This window comes from Brassica oleracea, chromosome C3 (genome assembly GCF_000695525.1).
Source record: "Brassica oleracea var. oleracea cultivar TO1000 chromosome C3, BOL, whole genome shotgun sequence".
Classification (NCBI taxonomy): Eukaryota; Viridiplantae; Streptophyta; class Magnoliopsida; order Brassicales; family Brassicaceae; genus Brassica; species Brassica oleracea.
In genome coordinates, this window is record NC_027750.1 from 22,849,056 (window position 1) to 22,862,945 (window position 13,890).

Genomic DNA, 13,890 nt, shown 5'->3' on the forward strand with positions numbered 1-13,890 from the left:
TTTCCAGAGATGCAAAATCAATCATACAATTCTCCAATGAGGCATTGGTTAATGCTTAAGGATACAAAAGCCTCTCTCATTTGAGAGAAGCTTTTCTAAGGTTTATGTAATATAATCAAAATCATCTGAACACCATGTTGTGGCAGCTCTTGTCACAAGGGTAAGGACAATCAACTAACTTCACTTCTGCTCTATCAAAATACCAATCTCCCACAGCTATTGCCACTGCCTACATTCCAAAACACAAAGCCAAGATCAGATTCTTACAAGAGACCAAGATCCTGGAACAAATAGCCTTTGCTTCTGTGTTACTTTGTTTGTGTGGTAAGATTTGAGATTTTTACCTTTTTACTGATGACAGGAGAATCATCTGCAAACCAAGTATCTTGCCTCTCGGTTTGGCAGTGAGCAAAGCATGAGTTTATGAACAAACCATTCTGTCTAGACATTGAGAAGCCCTTGACTACTCTCAGCATCTGATCCCTGAAACTTTGCAAGAACCGCATTTGTCCAGAGGTGCATTTTTCATGGTTGAGTCTACAGTCATGCCAAAAGCCACTAGGATCTGCTGATTTTGGAGCTATGCTGCTTTGTATCTGATTATAAAAGACTTGTAATGTGAGCATAACCATCAAAAGAGAATTACCTAAGCAATGTAATGTTCCTTACCTGCCATGTATCATATGCTGCGTTGACAATAAAAAGTGGAGTTTTCATCTGACTGATCAGATTCTCTGGGAAGAAACACTGCACAGAAACAAAAAGGGAGTTTCATAAACTACTACAAAGACTTGGATTCATTTTGCAACATCATCAGGGTGAGAGAAAGCATTACCGAAGTTGGATCAAGATGGTTAGTGCACAGACGAGGCAGGTTGTTCTTCACACTCTGAAACTCTACTATACCATTATATAAGTTCCTTATTGTTCGTCCACCAGACACATCAGCTCTGTGTATTAACAGAAACAAACCACTCAGTAACAGTTTACTTAATCAAGAGAGTTTGGTGGATAAATAAACTAACGTGTCCAAGAACAAGCCTGCGTCACTTAAGCACTTGACTTTGGTGGAGCCAGGGAACAAGTCTCTGAACTCATCGCAGCGTAAGATAGCGGCTAAACCACCAGCTGAGCATCCAGAGAGAAGTGCCTGACACAACATTAACAGTTCATAAGAAACTACTCTTAGTCTTTGATCCTGAAGTGTAGATTAAGAGAAGTTCTTAAGTGTCAAACCTGGTCGGCGTATCGCATTCCATTGGCTTTCAAATCATCTATGGCTGCTCTCCAGATACGCTCTCCTCTAAACTGAAGCTGTGCAGCCTGTAAAAAAAGTTATAAACAAAAGCCAATCAGATGCTCAAATCTACAGAACTAAAAGCAAAGCCTCTAATTAACTCAATAGTGTATTGATTCTAACCTCATTCTGTCCATCTCCACTGAAAGAAGCACCATCACAGTAACGAAGCTTAACTCTATTCCAGTTAAAGAAGTCTGCAAAAAGACAATGAGGATCAGTAAATCCTCAAAATTACTGACATTGTCACACATCACATGAATAAATATTGAGAGACTAAACCTGGATTTTCTTGAGCTTTATCACTCAATATTCCTGTAAACTGAAGCTCTTTCTCCATGTAGTTAGATGACCCACGTCTAGTCTTCTTCCTGTATACACATGTCCTGACATTGTTGCACCATCCTCCTCCCTATTTATCATAATAATAAACACTAACAATGGAGAACTATAAACAGTAGCTTTCATAGATAAACAAATCATTCACTAAACCTCTAATTGAATGAGCCAACTGTTAGCTCCAGATCCATGTCCACGGTGCAAGTGGTATCCGGGCAATGTTCCATCCAAACAAACTGTGACAAGACACAACCAATTCCAGGTTAAATCACTTTAAATATTTTTCTAGTGACACATCACAGCATAACATACTCTGAGCATATGAATTACTTAAATTTTGTTTATATAAACATTATTCTAAGCAGCAATCGTGAATAATACATAACAGTAAACGTAAAAACCAAGTTAAAATCTGGAAGGGGACAAAAGACATAACAAACAAACAAGCTGAGAAGAATGTAGTTTAAGTGAATAAAGTGAAGAACACACAAAAAGGTAAAAGAACACATAAAAAAAGTAAATAAAGAGAGATCTAGTGAGAGAAGCAGAGAGAGTACCAGCTCCTGAGTCAGCTCCTCTGATAAGGGTGAGACCAACTAATAAAGGGTTCAGATTGGAACTATACTTGGAGAAGCCAAACTCTAGTTCCTCAATGCGGTCTATCTCTGTTACATTGAAGTCTAAATACTCATTTGCTTGAGTTCCTAGTATCAGCCAGCAAGCTACAATGAGCCATACCGACAAAAGCTTCACCATTCTCTCTCTCACTGGAGAGAAGAGTGAAAGCAAGAAAAGGATAAAGAAACAGATCTCTGGGAGTGAGAGATAGAGAAGAAACAAACAAACTTTAAAGCCAAAAACACAGTGTAATAAAAAAGGGAATCAATCTTTGTAGGGAAAAAAAAAATCTTTGTAGGAAAAAAAGAGCTTTTCTAACTAGAAAATAAAAATAAAAATATTGAAAAGAGTTTCATGGCTGGATTCACGGTTGGAGTTTTATCTATGTTTTAGATTAATTCACTCTCTTATATTAATATGACAAAGACAGAGACCATCTTTAACTGTTTCCTAGATCTTAGTTCACATTTAAAACACTCAGCATCAAATAAAGGACTGGCGGCAACAACAACAAAAAGCAGATGTAATTAGTTTGATGTGCTTATTATAGCTAGCACATGGACCAAATGGGTCCATTGGTAGTTAATTATATTGGTTGTAGCCTCATATTTCTACTGGTTGTAGATTAAATTATGATGTCGACATAAATTTTATTGATATACATTTATACTTTAATCTCTCTATTCTTTCTTGCATGAATTTGATTAGAGAAGAAGTGTACATAAGTTGTCGAAACACTGTGATTTTGAATAAATGTATACCTAAAAAGTAAGTATAGAATCATTTTACTTTGAACTGACGTTGACGCAAGGCTTGCATAACCAAACTTTTGAATTATGATCTCTTCCTTCCTGAAATTTTAAGAGTTCTAAATAATATAGAAAAATAGTTTAATAACTGGATGTTATAAATTTAAGTATGTATCATAGCAAAATAAAATAAATTTATGAATATTAAAAAATTTAAGGCTCCAATACAAATATTTCATCTGGTTATTTTCAAGACTGATTGTATTTCTAATTGTTTTTTTTTGTAAAGAAAAAAAATGTTTTTTTTTTTTGTTTTGATGACCATGAGGTTTCCAGGCGGTAAGCCCAGACTAATCCCTACGAGGCCTTCCATCCGGGCACGCACGGTTATAGACGGGAAGGTGGCCAAGGCGACTCGAACCCAGGGCGAACACTCCCGCCGGAGTTCCAATACCACTAGTCCAAGAGCTCTTGGTTAAGAAAAAAAATGTTGACCGTTCCTTGTTGGTAATAAACATGCACTGAAAACTTGAGTAAGGTATAGATTCTTTTTGGACTCTTCTAGCGATAGCCTTTGATGGTTTTCCTCAACCAAGTGTTGATGGTATAATGGGAACTTGGAGAAAGTCATCATACACCCTTTAGAGAGATATGCAAAAATATTAACAAGTGATGATAGTTATGGTGGGTGTTATGCAAGGTATAAGGAAATCATATATGCTTGGATTGGATTGATTTCATCCATTTAAAACATTCTTTCCGAAAATGATATAGTTGTTTTAATTAATTTTAACGCAATGTTTTTTTGAAACTAATTTTAACGCAATGTTTACACATTTACATAAACTACGATAGTTGTTTTGATTAATTTTAACGCAATGTTTACACATAGTTGTTTTGTTTAATTTTAACGCAATGTTTTTTTGAAACTAATTTTAACGCAATGTTTACACATTTACATAAACTACCATATATAGCATAGTTAATTTTTTAGTAGATTTGTTGTTCTTGTAAGGAAAGGTTTTTACATATTTAAGTAGTCTATAAAGTATAAACTATAACTTCCTTGTTGGTTATATATATAGTTTATGTTGATGGATTTTGTATAAGTTTCACCCTGAAAATTGAAAATGCATAATGTCGACAAAAAAAATGAAAATGCATAAGAAAAAGAATCATAAAAAGACAAAGCGTGCATGGCAGAACGAGAAAATCCGGTCTTCGTCTCGTTCCCATCAACCACATGTTGATCTTACGCCGCGGTCGTCCACTTGTTCAATTTCTGTTCTTTTCAACCATGGTCCCTTACTCTACTATTTATTTCCATAAGAGCCCTAAGCTTTCAAATGTATCGATTTTACTGATTTGCTCAAAACTATAATGGGCTCAATAAAGTTAATCGGCCTAGTGAATGGTGTGAAAAGACCCACCAGGCAGACGGCCAGAGTGAAGCCTCATGGCAATGTGCTTCAGTTTGAAGATCAGGAAAGGTCTATGAATCTTTTGTTTCACATGCTTATAGAGACTTGGTGTTTATGAGACAAGCATCAAAGGAGCTAGTAACTATAAGCAGGGGAGGGAGAAACAAGAACAAAGATACTTATCTTATAAAAAAGCCTAATAATATAAGAAACTAGTCTTCACTAACATATTACATATAGGTTGCGCCTTGTAAGACTTGACATGAATAGAGAAATTCAATTTCGGTTCATTTCTTTGTTTTGGTTCACCTTTAGACGGTTAAGGTTCTGACTTTATTTTGGTTATAAAAAAAGAAGCAATATAACCATGCCTTCCGGTTTGGTTATCGAAACAGAAGGGCCGGTTTGGATTTAACTGAACAAAAAAAAAAACTCTTGAGTTCTACAACCAAACAACCAAAATCATCATCCCTTCTTTTAATCATTTATAATTTGGTGATTATTAGAGATTGATGGTCTTTTTTTATTGGTAAGTATCAGGTCATCTTATAGCTATAGGCTAGTTGATGTCTTCAACAAACAAGCCCTCTTTTCATTACCAAATCTTAACCAACGATCAGAACACCTAAACCTAATTATGGCAAACAAAATTGATTAACAAGCCTATGGCCCCTCCATGTATATCTCTTCTCCATTGGTCTCTCTTCTTGACAATATATATAAATAGAGAAACAAGGTCAAATGGTCATCTGAAATTCATCAATAACATTTATCAGCAACAACCACCAATGGCAACTTCCATGATCCATCTTTTTGTTACCGTCTTTCTTGTGGCCGCCCACACGGCCTTCGCCGAAACAAATATGCTTCAAGATCTTTGCGTTGCTGATCTCAAAGGTATCTTTCTCTCATGGCCGAAACTGAAGTTTAAAGAGTCACAAACATTTTTAAATTAATCTTACTAATTTTTATAAACAATTTGGAGGCTATATGACATATGTTTAATAGTTCTTTAAACTTTGGAAACCATTGCGAATGTTTCATCCGGCTGTGTCTGGAACCGACCATCCTGTCTCTCTTGATCTAACATTTATACTGCAAAAAGTGAAACCAATTTCAATAGTTTTTGTCGTCGACTTTTGTTATGTTCTTATTAGGTGCTAAAGTAAACGGATACGCATGCAAAGACCCATCACAAATAACACCAGAGGACTTCTACTACATAGGCTTAGCCGCTGCTGCAGACACATCCAACACCGCAATGGGGTCAGCCATTACAGCAGGCAACGTTGAGAAAATCCCTGGCCTCAACATGATGGGTACCTCCATGTCTCGTATCGACTACGCACCTGGTGGACTCAATCCGCCACATCTTCACCCCCGAGCTTCTGAAGCCATATTCGTCCTCGAAGGACGTCTCTTCGTCGGCTTCTTGACCACCACTGGAAAACTCATCTCCAAACACATCAACAAGGGAGACGTCTTTGTATTCCCCAGAGCTCTCCTCCATTTCCAGCAGAACCCTAACAACGCTCCTGCTTCCGTGATAGCTGCTTTCGATAGTCAGAACCCTGGGACTCAAAGTGTTGGACCGTCTTTGTTTGGTGCTAACCCTCCTATTCCTGATGACTTGCTTGCCAAGGCGTTCGGTGTTGAACCACAGGTGATTCAGAAGGTTAAGGAAAAATTCCCAGCCAAGAAATGAATATAGGTTTCAGACCATACCCAATAATGCAATAATAGTATACTAATAATGAACATAAAACTTTGTAAAAAAAACTAAGCAAAAGCTAAAAAAAAGCTTGTAATTTTTGTAACTGTTGTAGATATTCTATAACTTTTTGTCCCTCTTACAATGAGACCAGTTTCGATAAGTAGATTCCTGGAGTCATATTTCTTTGAACATTTTCAAACAAATAATACAATGCATTGTCAATGCTTTTAAGCATACTTTGCTACAAGAATCTATGGGTCCTCTTTTTTTGCTTTTGGTGCAGCTTCAACGGCTAAACTATCAGATGAGTTTGATCCCAAAAAAAAAACTATCAGATGAGTTTAGAGCCAAACCATGTCTCAGACAAGGATAAATAGGCCATACTATCAGAAAAAAGTTAATTGTCTGGCCAGGCCAATTCTTGATCTCTTCACTATCCATTTATCTATGTATATAAAATGATAAAAAAGTTGTTGTCACAAATCATTACATTCTGTTTTTTCTTTAAGGTTAAAATATTTTGTAAACTTCATGTGTCCTTTATAATATCAATTCTTCTTCCTTCCTTTTTTTTACCAACTTGACCTAATTTTCACCAAGGTTGATGTGGATGTAACTAGAATCACTCATCTTTTTGCTCAGCTGAACTATTAAGAAAGAACAAACTCTGAACTCTGTTTCAATTATTCTCCAAATCAATAAACATGGCAAGTTACAAGAACATTGTATGTATGTAATGTAATCATTGGCTTCACATTTTTATGTATCATTCTTGTATGATTAATCAGAAGCAGACCTCTTCTCTCTAACAGAACCCACCTCTTGAGTTCATAGGGAAACCCAAATGAGAAGAAAATACAAGATTAGGATATAAACCTTCTCTGTTCATCTTATTTGTGATACGCACATAAATGTTAAATAACCTTCTAGGAAAAGCTAATGCCTTAAGAACCAGCTTTCTTGATCGGTTTAGTCTAAACCCTTTTGCTCGAATCTCGCTCTTCTTCCCCGAGTTCTGCCTTTTAGTCGACCTTGTTGGTGGTGGTGGCAATGCAGTCAAGTTTTCATGTTGATTCGTTAGCTTCTTATAACGACATGATTGTCTCCACCTATACTTGCCAACAATCTGCAGCATCTTTGGCTCTATTAAAGATATGGTTTTGATGCTGTCTTAGAGCAATGGTGATGAATAGAACAGAAGGAGTTTTATTTTTGCTTCAAAGGGTAGGGATAAGGAAACACTGTAATGATGATGATGTTGAAGAGAAGGCATGTGGTTATATAAAGATAGAGAGAGAGTGTGAAAGATTCTTAAAGCACATGGTTTTATTCTGTGTTTTCATTTAAAACCCATAAATATCACAACTCTGCTTAAATGAGCAGCTCATGTTAAACCACATAAACAGATGCTCTGTACATGGACCTACGCCCTGTACATGGACCTACGCCGTTAAGGGTGTGACGATGATGTTACAAAAGAAGACAAATACATATTTTGGTGTGATGTGTGAATTAGTTACATTTCGGCAAATATTGGATCCTACAAGATTTTTTTTTTTTCTTATAGACAAGATTATATGTTTACACTTTTGCTGAGTTTATAATGCTTTCATTTTTGTCTTCAATAAAATAATGCTTACATTTTAATTTACTCTATAACAAAAACACAAAATATATATACAATGAATTATGTAGTGTCAGATAAAACACACAATTATTTTTTTACTTACGCTATATCGGAATTTATTTCACATTGCATGCATTTTTGAATGAATGTTGCTATTAGCAAGAAAATGTATTCGGATATAGCCATATAGGGCACGATTTTAAGAATGGAATTGAGATCAAACAAACGACGTTTTTACTAAAGATTTTTCTAATGATTTAAATTTGACTATAAAGAAGTATCAATGGAATATATGGAGATTTATGTCCAATGATTGGATTTTGGAAGTCATATAATTCATGAATTGTAACAAAACTAGAAGTAGTTGAGAAGAGTATAATCTATAATTATTTTGGGCAGCCCTGGCAAATGTGACATTAGCAAGGAGAGAGAAGAACAATAAGAAAGAGACAATGGTCCAAAAATATTTATAAACACGTAACCGACAATGATTAGATTGGTGACAAGGAATAAGTTGGTTGCTAGTCTATTTATCCCGGTTATAGTATAGTTCTTATTTCCAAGATATCTCAACCGCATAATGTGTATCCGGCTAAACTAACCTCTCTTTCAGAGAGTTATCAACGGTCAGGTTTGGATTAAAAATGGCAGACCGTATGTCGCAGGTCCATTGAATGTTATATGGACCCACATTTAGGCCCATACGAGGCCCGCTATAGGGATACTACTTAATTGTAAAATGGAACTTAATTAGTAAGACAAGGACTCGCTTACGTTTCACTGATTTGTTGGGAAAGAGTTACGACAAAAGAGGAACACGACTCGTTTACGTTATTGCGTTTTGTGACTAATGACTATGATTAAACCATTAAATAAATTGATTAAAAAATTACGAGTATGATCTTTCGTATCCTAAAGTCTCCTTCCAATCTAAAAACAAAATTTGACATCTCTTTTTTTTTGCTAAAATCTAATATCTGATCACAGTCTGTAGCATAGTGTTTATTATAACAAGGATCATTTAGTGAATTAACAACATGATTAAAGAAGAAGAATCTTAGTTTAAGCACGCAGCAAACTAATGCACACACAAACGAATGAACATAGAGAGAATAGAAAGACTTAGTTAGTAGAAGCAGTGAGAGGAGGATTTGTTTGGGTGAAGGAGACGAGAGAAACGTCTACGGCGGTAGAAGAACGCCGTTTTGAGACGCGACCAAACAACGCGTTTCAGCCTCTTAGCAGATTTCAACTTCATCCCGACAACTTTCTTCACAACCCTCCCCACAGATCTCTTGATCCTCTCGGTTAAGCTCTGCTTCCTCGAGAACTGGTAGCTCTTAAGGAAGAGCTGTCTCTTCTCCACGTATCCTCCTCCATAGCCATAGTAACCGTTGTTGCTCTGCCAAACGCCAACGCTGTTGATGTTTCTGCTCATTGGAAGCATTTAGCAGCCGCCAAAACCGCCCAAGTTAAACGCCGATAACGGATAGGGTTTGGTTTTGGTTATATCTCAATCTTGTTTCAAGTGCTTCACGTTGTTGCTTTAAATATAGTTTGGTTTCGGTCTCTTTAACTTTTGACGTACTATACTATGATTTTAATGGCGTCTCTCTCTTTTTATTTACTAAAAACAAGTCCTCTCGTCAAATCAAATACACTAATAAGTAGGTGAGACTTTAATCTAACTTCCCAACTAGTAAAAATTCAATAAAGAAGACCAAAGCTCGCATTCTGCTTTTAGTAAAATAATTTACATGAAATTTGTATTCATTAATCCATTTACATATGACGGTTTGTTTTAATTCTAGTTGATTGATTTTTATAAACTTGAATGATATTGACATTTTCCAATTGTCTTATGTTTTTGACCGAACAAATGTATTGTTGGTTTCTGATTATCATATATGCTTATATGATTAAAAAACAAGACTTGAGTATAAACTCTACAATTAATACAATGTTAGCATATTTATGACACAAACTAAAAAACTTGATATAGTAATCGCAGTCTGAAAGGAACATAAAAAGAGATGGCCTAACAGCTCCAAACTTCAGATAAACTCAATAGATACAGCTCCAAACTTTATCAAAGGGACCCCCAAATGTATCACAAGTGTTGAGATTGTGTAAACAAAATTCCATAATCATTTACATCTATATAATTCAGTGATTGTTTTTTCTTCAGTTTGCAAAATATACTCTTAACATAAAATATTTAATACAATGTTGAAGTTTGCATAATTAAAAATTCAGCAGCTAATTTGATGACAATCACATATGTAGTTGGAAATATACCATACTTTTATATCTGCTAATTTTCTGAACAGAAACACATGTATCAGAGCCAGAAAATTATCAGATATCTCAAAATTGTTCCAAATCCCAACTAAGAGAAACATGTACATGCACTAGTAAAAGTAGTTTTTTTTTTTTTGTCAACCTAGTAAAAGTAGTTTCTAAATGATTTTGCTAGAAAACTCGAAACCATGAAAAACAAAATAGCACACATATAGTATTGGGTCTATGGGCTTGTAAGCTAATGGGCCTAATCAGAGTATAGTTAACGGGCTTTACAAAACCTGAAAACTAAATAGAGAGTGAGAGCCGCGAAGCAGTAGCAGCCTCCACCATCTTCCACTCTTTTCGAATTTGCACCGTCGCCGTCGCTAAGCTCGGAATCGCCGTCAAAACGCTTAGATCCTCGCAGATATGAACGCCCCTGTTCTCGTTCTCAGTAAGCATCTTCCTCTTCTTGTACAGATCTGTACTCTTGTTCCTCTGTTTTAACGCTACTCGTTGGTGAAAATGTTTCAGAGGATTCGTTGAAGCGTGAATCTGGAACAAAGGTTCACCATGGCAATATCCAAGCTTCCAAGGTAACGAAAGTCCTTTCCTTTTTGTGTTTAAAATGTTGCTACTTTGGATCATGGCTTCACCACAGTTCTTGGGTTCGTTTCTCACAGGCTGTGGCTGACATCATCCGTACAACATTGGGTCCTCGCTCTATGTTAAAGATGCTTCTTGATGCTGGTGGAGGTACTTTTCATCTTCTTATTACTGTTTTATAGATCTTAAAAAGAGAATAATATTAGGTTAAAGCTTATACCTTTTTCAAAGATCCAGTCTTTGCAGATTTGTATATAAACCCTAAATAAGGTTTTGATATATATGGGTGTGGGTTGCGTGGATCCTATGTTGTTTTGTGTGCTAAGGTGTTTGTTTGTGGCTCTTCTTTTTTTTCAGGAATTGTTGTTACTAATGATGGGAATGCTATTTTGCGAGAGCTAGATGTTGCTCACCCTGCAGCTAAGGTTTTGTTTTTTTTTTCTCTATCTTGAATGTTCTTGTTGTCTTCTCATTGTTATTTTTTAATGATATGTTTTTGTTGTCTTTTGTGTTGATTGCAGTCTATGATTGAGTTGAGTCGTACTCAGGACGAAGAAGTTGGTGATGGGACTACATCTGTTATTGTTCTTGGTATGTACATTTGATGTGTCTTTTGTTGGAATTATTCTCTGTACACTACGTTTGCTTTGAAGAGTGTAAATGGTCACTGGCTGTGATGTTCTTATTGTGGTTTTGAACACTTAGAGTAATACGAATGTGTACTGAAAGCAACATTTTTTTCCTGCTGTTTTTAGTTTTTACTGTCGCTGATTTTTGTTTTCAACAGCTGGTGAAATGTTACATGTTGCCGAGGCATTTATTGAGAAGAGTTACCATCCCACAGTCATCTGCCGTGGTATACTTCCGTATAACTTCTTACCATTCCTCAGTGTTTTATTTTGTTTACTGTTTTGATTGAAGAATGTTTTCTTCTCTGCAGCTTATAACAAGGCTCTTGAGGATGCTATCGCCATTCTTGACAAGATTGCCATGTCAGTCGATGTCAATGACCGTAAGTCCACTTGTACTTTCGTTTTTGATAATTTTCAGCCAAGGGTGGACGGACTTTTCTTCTTTTCCCTAATATGTACTTATACAAGAATGTTCATTTGTATTGCAGGTGCAACAGTACTAGGACTAGTAAAAAGCTGCATAGGCACAAAATTCACAAGCCAGTTTGGTGATCTGATTGCTGTGAGTACTTTAATTTCTCAAGTTAATCTCTATTGTGCTCAAGTTCTTATTCCATTTCATGTGTCTCTTTTAGGATTTGGCCATTGATGCCACCACTACTGTTGGTGTTGATCTTGGACAAGGCTTGAGAGAGGTGGATATAAAAAAATACATCAAGGTTGAGAAGGTCCCCGGTGGTCAATTGGAAGACTCCAAGGTTCTCAAAGGAGTCATGTTCAACAAAGACGTAGTCGCTCCCGGTAAAATGAAGAGAAAGATTGTCAACCCACGGATCATTCTTCTCGACTGTCCCCTTGAGTACAAGAAAGGTGAAAACCAAACCAACGCTGAGCTGGTCAGAGAAGAGGACTGGGAAGTTCTGCTGAAGCTTGAAGAGGAGTACATCGAGAACATCTGCGTGCAGATACTAAAGTTCAAACCCGATTTGGTGATCACAGAGAAGGGACTTAGCGACTTAGCGTGTCACTATTTCAGTAAAGCGGGGGTTAGTGCAATAAGGAGGCTGAGAAAGACGGACAACAACAGGATTGCCAAGGCCTGTGGAGCTGTGATTGTGAACAGGCCTGATGAGCTTCAAGAGTCTGATGTTGGTACCGGCGCTGGCTTGTTTGAGGTTAAGAAGATAGGAGACGATTTCTTTGCCTTTGTTGTTGATTGCAAAGAGCCCAAAGCGTGTACTGTTCTCTTGAGGGGACCAAGTAAAGATCTTCTCAATGAAGTGGAGAGGAATCTTCAGGTGTGTGAATGATATTTAACTGTCTTCTGTCAAAGTCATTATCACTAATGCTTTGATACATTCTTCCTACAGGATGCCATGTCTGTTTCAAGAAACATCATCAAGAATCCAAAGCTTGTTCCTGGTGGTGGAGCCACTGAGTTAACCGTCTCTGCTACTCTAAAACAGAAGAGTGCAACCATTGAAGGAATCGAAAAGGTTGGCTATGTTTCTTTTTTAACCAGTAAACCTATGTTAAGATCTTTTCAGAGTAGGATGAGGCCTCTAAATCTTATTGTTATTGAAACAGTGGCCTTATGAAGCAGCTGCTATAGCTTTTGAGGCTATTCCACGTACTTTAGCTCAGAACTGTGGAGTTAACGTGATCAGAACTATGACAGCACTGCAAGGAAAGGTATCTTTGGTCTAAGATTGATTTCTCATTATCTGCCATTTTATGATTTTGAACCATTCTCTTTGATTAAATTTTCTGTGTGTTTTGGTATTAGCATGCAAATGGTGAGAATGCTTGGACTGGAATCGATGGAAACACTGGTGCAATAGCTGACATGAAAGAGAGCAAGGCAAGAATAAACAAATAAAACTTTTTCTTTCTGGTGAATCTATTGTTTCTTGAGACTGACACTTTGAAACTTTGTGATTAGATATGGGATGCTTACAATGTGAAGGCGCAAACGTTTAAGACAGCGATTGAAGCAGCGTGTATGCTACTGAGGATTGATGATATAGTGAGTGGTATCAAGAAGAAGCAAGCTCCTGGAGCTGGACCTTCAAAGCCTACCATTGAGACTGAAGGAGACGCAGACAACGAGCAAATACTTCCCGACTAGAAAATTGTGCTCTCACCAACTTCATCTTGTTCCTTTTTTTGGTCTTGTTTTGCTATTTTAGTTTGGAATGTTTTTGGAACTTGACAGTCTCTTTAGTATCTTGTTGTTTTGCATTTTGATTTGGGGAGAAAAGATCTTGAAGGGAGTGAGTGTTTCGAGTGATGAATCTTTTGTTTATTTCTGTAAGGCAAAGGCGTTGGCACTGCAAGACGCTGATTTATTTTTAGTCTAACCCGGATTTACTTGTTTGGTTTTGCTACGTTTGGTACAGCGAATATTTTTTTTTATGAAATGAATTTCATCAAAAAATATATAATGACACCAAATAAAATTCTAAAAAAAACAGAACTATACTACTACAGAACAGTAGAAATGATTAATATTGTTTATAACCTTAATGAATAAAACATACAAATTAGCCAAAAAAATAAAAAAAACAAGTTTAAAACTTATTTGATTAGATAAATGATTAAAAT

General features: G+C 36.4%; 5 protein-coding genes across 5 annotated transcripts; 2 read left to right on the forward strand and 3 right to left on the reverse strand.

Annotated features, from left to right (window-relative positions):
• Positions 1 to 10: 10 nt before the first annotated feature.
• LOC106335294 (pectin acetylesterase 12) lies at positions 11 to 2,605 on the reverse strand. The gene is made up of 10 exons (XM_013773772.1): positions 2,194 to 2,605; positions 1,790 to 1,872; positions 1,580 to 1,709; positions 1,421 to 1,494; positions 1,237 to 1,323; positions 1,026 to 1,150; positions 836 to 950; positions 670 to 747; positions 345 to 596; positions 11 to 229 (listed from the first exon to the last, which is right to left on the reverse strand). Exons 1-10 carry the CDS (start codon positions 2,390 to 2,392, stop codon positions 122 to 124), a joined length of 1,251 nt encoding a protein of 416 aa, XP_013629226.1. The 5' UTR covers positions 2,393 to 2,605; the 3' UTR covers positions 11 to 121.
• A 2,557-nt stretch (positions 2,606 to 5,162) lies between these two features.
• On the forward strand, positions 5,163 to 6,298 carry LOC106333000 (germin-like protein subfamily 2 member 3). Its single transcript, XM_013771480.1, has 2 exons — positions 5,163 to 5,321; positions 5,582 to 6,298. Exons 1-2 carry the CDS (start codon positions 5,213 to 5,215, stop codon positions 6,127 to 6,129), a joined length of 657 nt encoding a protein of 218 aa, XP_013626934.1. The 5' UTR covers positions 5,163 to 5,212; the 3' UTR covers positions 6,130 to 6,298.
• Positions 6,299 to 6,788: 490 nt separating this feature from the next.
• LOC106332896 lies at positions 6,789 to 7,484 on the reverse strand. The gene has a single exon (XM_013771388.1). It carries the CDS (start codon positions 7,271 to 7,273, stop codon positions 6,944 to 6,946), a length of 330 nt encoding a protein of 109 aa, XP_013626842.1. The 5' UTR covers positions 7,274 to 7,484; the 3' UTR covers positions 6,789 to 6,943.
• A 1,301-nt stretch (positions 7,485 to 8,785) lies between these two features.
• On the reverse strand, positions 8,786 to 9,367 carry LOC106332737. The gene has a single exon (XM_013771228.1). The coding sequence runs from the start codon at positions 9,210 to 9,212 to the stop codon at positions 8,892 to 8,894; it is 321 nt and encodes a 106-aa protein (XP_013626682.1). The 5' UTR covers positions 9,213 to 9,367; the 3' UTR covers positions 8,786 to 8,891.
• Positions 9,368 to 10,378: 1,011 nt separating this feature from the next.
• On the forward strand, positions 10,379 to 13,660 carry LOC106336220 (T-complex protein 1 subunit gamma-like). Its single transcript, XM_013774981.1, has 13 exons — positions 10,379 to 10,502; positions 10,583 to 10,644; positions 10,732 to 10,804; positions 11,012 to 11,079; positions 11,176 to 11,245; positions 11,442 to 11,510; positions 11,595 to 11,666; positions 11,775 to 11,848; positions 11,922 to 12,584; positions 12,657 to 12,782; positions 12,874 to 12,978; positions 13,073 to 13,147; positions 13,229 to 13,660. Exons 1-13 carry the CDS (start codon positions 10,478 to 10,480, stop codon positions 13,412 to 13,414), a joined length of 1,668 nt encoding a protein of 555 aa, XP_013630435.1. The 5' UTR covers positions 10,379 to 10,477; the 3' UTR covers positions 13,415 to 13,660.
• Positions 13,661 to 13,890: the final 230 nt, after the last annotated feature.